Genomic DNA, 4,525 nt, shown 5'->3' with positions numbered 1-4,525 from the left:
AGATCATGCAAAAGTATAAATAATAATGACTATAAGGCCTAAAAAAAATAATGTCCGTTTCGGGTAACCCGACCCTACCTATAAAAATGCGCCGACCCTAACTATTTTTTTCCGTTTCTGAGCAAAAAAAATATTCGTTAGTGAATATAGAGTTACGAAGTGCGGATAAATGCAGATTTTAATCAAAATTATTGTTTATATGATAAAACCAAGTCAGGTAATGACTACCTAAATAATTTAAAAGGTAACCCTAAACAAACAATTATTTTTTGGCCTAACATAAAATAAGATTTATTTAAAGCTGCACCCTCACAGATTGCTTCTTTTGACAACTTTGTTTTGTCTTTTACATTTGAAAATGAGTTTTTGTGGCAAAAACCTCACATACGCTTTAAGAAAAATGAACTTATCGGCAGTTGCCCAAACAATTGAGATATGTTGAAGTGTAAGTCAACTTATTTGACTTAATTGAAGGCACTGATGATTTGTGAGAGTGCAGCTTTAAACATTGAGAACAATAACAATGATGAGACAGGGTATGATCATGTGAAAATAGAATGCAGCACATGCATTAATGATTCGAAAAGATGCAAGAAGAATTAAAACTACTTGCATTACTTCATGTAATAGCACATCGGTAGCAACATATTTTAACAGCAAATAATGTTTTAAGCATTTAATTCTAATAAGGCAAAAGGGTGCCTTAGCTTCACTCCACCAAGCCAGAAGGGTTATCAAGTAATAGTATACAAACAAATTTATCCCAATACTATTGAACACATGTTTCTGAAACCTTTCATAAGTATATTAATTACTATGACGGCAAACACTCATGTTAACATTTACTTAGATCATATATTTTTTAAATCTAATTTCACCACTGAATGCTAGTAAAATATGTATATTGGTGTTGATGAAACTGCCATTTAATGGTATTTTGCTTGAGAACATTGCTCACTAACTCATCTGTCACCCCAGCACAAACATAATGTGTCCAAACACTACATCCATCACACTGAACAGACTGCTCATTCTCACTTTGTGGCTCATCCAAACAATTTAAACCACATATACCACAGAGGAATACAAGTGTCTTTGACTCAGCCTTTCTGGTTTTCTTTTTCCGCTTCAATGGCTGTGTGCTGATTGGAATCAAAGCACGTCGTGCTGATATTGCAGGACGTTCAACATTTTGCTCAGCAGCAACAGGGATGGCGTTGTTGTTTGGGTCAGATCCTGTGGTTTTCAGCAGTGGAGTCTGGTTTTCATCTCTGTTAGAAGGCTAATCATTCCTGTTCATCCCACAGATAGCCTGGAACATGTGTTTAGTCCAAAATGAACTAAGACTCTTTTCTAGCGAAGACCAAAATTGCATGTTAAAACATACTCTGACAGAAAGACTGCCATGTAAAGTATAAATGAATAGGTCACAGAAGCTTCGGCCAAGAATGCCCATTTGTCCCTTTATTTGGAAATAGTAGTGGTGTTTTGAATCGAGCACTAATTTGCCATTATCTTCAAGAAGATATTTAATATTATCTACTGTTGGAATTTGGTTCTTCACTGTCTCTGGACACTTTACTTCACATAGGCCTTTGCCACAACAATCACATTGGACAACTAAGTCAGGACTGGCAGCCAAATATGGGTGTTTCAAGGAAACAGTCAACCCACTCTCAGTAGCATTGAAATTCCTGTGTTTCTTCATGGAGAGAGTGTATTTCTTCTTAGCCATTGGTTCTAATGACGTTCCATGCTTCATGGCAAGACTTGGATTGAATGATTTTTTTCCTAGAAGTGTGTCAGTCAGGGCAGTCACATTTGCGTCTTCATCCTTTTGAAGAGTTTTAGCACGACTGGCCACCCGATGAAACAGACTGGAAGTAATTCTTCCCTTACGCTGATTGTGCCATTCTTTGGAGGATGCTTGCTCTACAGTTTGCTTGCTTATGTTATCACTCTCTTCTTGTGTCATTGATAAGGCTTTCACCACTGATTCTATGGAATAATCATGTTTTTCTATCTCGCTCAAAGTCACATCAACAACTGATTTTGGCAGTATGACCTTTGGTGTAACATGTCTTTTTCGTTCTTGCAACTGTCCAAAACACGAATCACTGGCATCTTCTTTTAGAATGATATAGAGAACCTTCCTCATAGACCCCTCATCTTTAACCATTTTTGTCTGTTCCTTATTTAGTTGAGTTTAGTTTGTTTTTGATTTCTCTTTTCATCTTCCTGGTATCGCTCTTTGCCATAGGATGACTTGCTCCAACTCATTTCTCTTGCCTTGAAAGGCCTCATCTCTGGCTTTGTGCTAGGAACATTCCATGTAGCAAGGACACTGGTTTTGGACTTCTTGGTGATGCCTCTTTTCACTGCATCTTCGACACAAAACAGAACACCAGCAACATGATTGCAGCAGCCAAGCATGCCAGCTGCACAGCTGCAGTAAGACACCAAAACTCTCTCACCAACACAAGCTGGTCTGTCTTTTCTACTACTATCCATGTGTCATATGCTTTTTTGTTTATTGCCATTTAGAGTGTCACTTTGGCTTTCATTATACATTTGTCACTAGTTACACTAATGTCATGCATATGCACTTCTTTGACCCAGCCACATTCAAAATACCTTTTACAAAATATGCTTTTCCTTCCTTGTATTCATTCAACAACCAATGGACTATCTCACTAGAAGTCATTCCATCAAGTACTCTACAATGTCTGTAATGTAAACCGAGGGCCAGGAAGCTAAGCCATCCTTCTCACATTTCCAGCCAGATGTCAATGACATGGGGTCCGGAATCACTTCACCTCCAGGGTTAAGCTTAGCCTTGTATTCATTCTGAAGACGATGTTCTGCGAGCTCAGCGTTTCTCGTCTACTGGCAGGTTTTCTTCCCAGGCACAAAATGCCCTGAAAAATCAAGATCTTGTTTTGAACAACTGATAAAAAATTAAAAAAAATATTTATACATTTCATGAACATGTAATAAAAAGAATGCACCAGTTAATTGTAACACCCCCCAACACCCCCAAGGTCAGGGGTATACTGGGGGAAATGGACCATATTTCAACGTTTCAGGTTGCCCTGCAGTGCTGAGTAATGCAGTGGTTTTGTTTTAGCTTCGAAATATAGCGGGGAATGGGCCTTACCCAGGTATCCTGGGGTGCGGGGACATTTGGCGTGGAATTTTACCAGCAGTTTGTCCCCGCAGGCCCGGGATTGAACTGGGATTGAACTGGGATTGGCTGGACTCTAAGTCAAAGTCCCCACTATTCCTCAGACCATGTGGGCGTGGTTACAATTGACGTGTGTATATAAGCATATAATGTAGGTACAATCAATGAGATGCAAGTCACAGTTCAATATTTAGTTCTTCCAATGACAAACTTTTGACAATTTTTATCCATCTCAGGGTGACCTATCAAACATTCTTTATTTAAATGCTGAAGCAATAAATAAAACATAAATATAATAATGATTATATATACAGACAATAATATGAATAATGATATTTCTTTCATTAGTTCTGTTAGAGTTATATCTGTAATATGCACTGACAGAAATAGTTTCCCACACTTGCTTAAAAAACACACACTCATACAGGTGGCAGGGGTTGGTGGGGTGCTCTATATCTAACCTTTTTATTATTTTATACTTACATTACTTTATCTAAAGCATACATCTTTTAAAGTTAAATGTTGGAATGACTCTCACAGCTTTAAAAAATATAAACTGTATCACGATAAAACAATCATATAACGTTTCCTGTAAACAGAGAAAATACATATATGTATATATACAAACCTCGCGGATAACTCAAGGTGCCCATCCACTGGCTTCTTTCTTCTAGACAAAATACACTTTAATAGCATGTAATGACCACATTTTAAACTTTTCAACCGTCATTTCACTCAGGTCATCCATTTTCACACTTTATATCTGTCAAAAATTAATCAGAGCGTAGCGTACATTTACATATATCAAGCAAGATGGCGAATTTTTACTCGTACATCCGGGTACTTGCAAAAGAAAGCCTTCCGAAAACTGTTAAAGCTTGTATTGAAGGAAGACGTCACGCGCACCTGCAATGTGCCTATATGCAAATCATTGTTTACATCAGCTGTCGTAAAATGTGCATAAATACATTTAACTTAATTATTTAGATATCTAGTTTAAACGGTATTTTTTAAGATGTGGGGTAAAAAACGCAATTGTTATGACAAACCCTGTTCGTTTTGTATTATTATTGCAGAGTTATAAAATATGATTTCCGGTCAAAAGAAGTACTCTTTAGACGTGTATTCATACTATGTGTTCTCCACTCCTTTAATGGAAGTGCCGAAGGTGGATTGTACATGTACCTCGGGTATTTCCGTATTGATTTTCATTGGTAAACGGAGGTCAAACCCCGCCCTAAACATGTACAATTTGCTTGCCGGCATGCACGCGCTTTATATAAACAATGTATGACGAGCTTTTCTGGTCCTCATTTTCACGGTTCAGTGGTGCCCCAATTT

The 4,525-nt window shown here is 37.6% G+C and overlaps 1 protein-coding gene across 1 annotated transcript; it reads right to left on the bottom strand.

The window, feature by feature from the left end:
• Positions 1–1,282: 1,282 nt before the first annotated feature.
• LOC128219691 (uncharacterized) lies at positions 1,283–2,511 on the bottom strand. Its single transcript, XM_052927611.1, has 2 exons — positions 2,290–2,511; positions 1,283–2,191 (listed from the first exon to the last, which is right to left on the bottom strand). The coding sequence occupies exons 1-2, from the start codon at positions 2,509–2,511 to the stop codon at positions 1,283–1,285; spliced, it is 1,131 nt and encodes a 376-aa protein (XP_052783571.1).
• Between the last annotated feature and the right edge of the window lie 2,014 nt (positions 2,512–4,525).

The sequence above is a fragment of the Mya arenaria genome, chromosome 15, assembly GCF_026914265.1.
Source record: "Mya arenaria isolate MELC-2E11 chromosome 15, ASM2691426v1".
In the NCBI taxonomy this organism is placed as follows: domain Eukaryota; kingdom Metazoa; phylum Mollusca; class Bivalvia; order Myida; family Myidae; genus Mya; species Mya arenaria.
The sequence above is the reverse complement of the archived record's forward strand: the minus strand, read 5'-3'. Positions and strand labels throughout refer to the sequence as shown.

Coding starts and splice junctions, on each gene's coding strand:
- LOC128219691 (XM_052927611.1), bottom strand. CDS start 2,511: ATGGATAGTAGTAGAAAAGACAGACCAGCTTGTGTTGGTGAGAGAGTT. Junction 2,192..2,289: donor CAGAGATGAGGCCTTTCAAG/GCAAGAGAAATG, acceptor CAACTAAATAAG/GAACAGACAAAAATGGTTAA.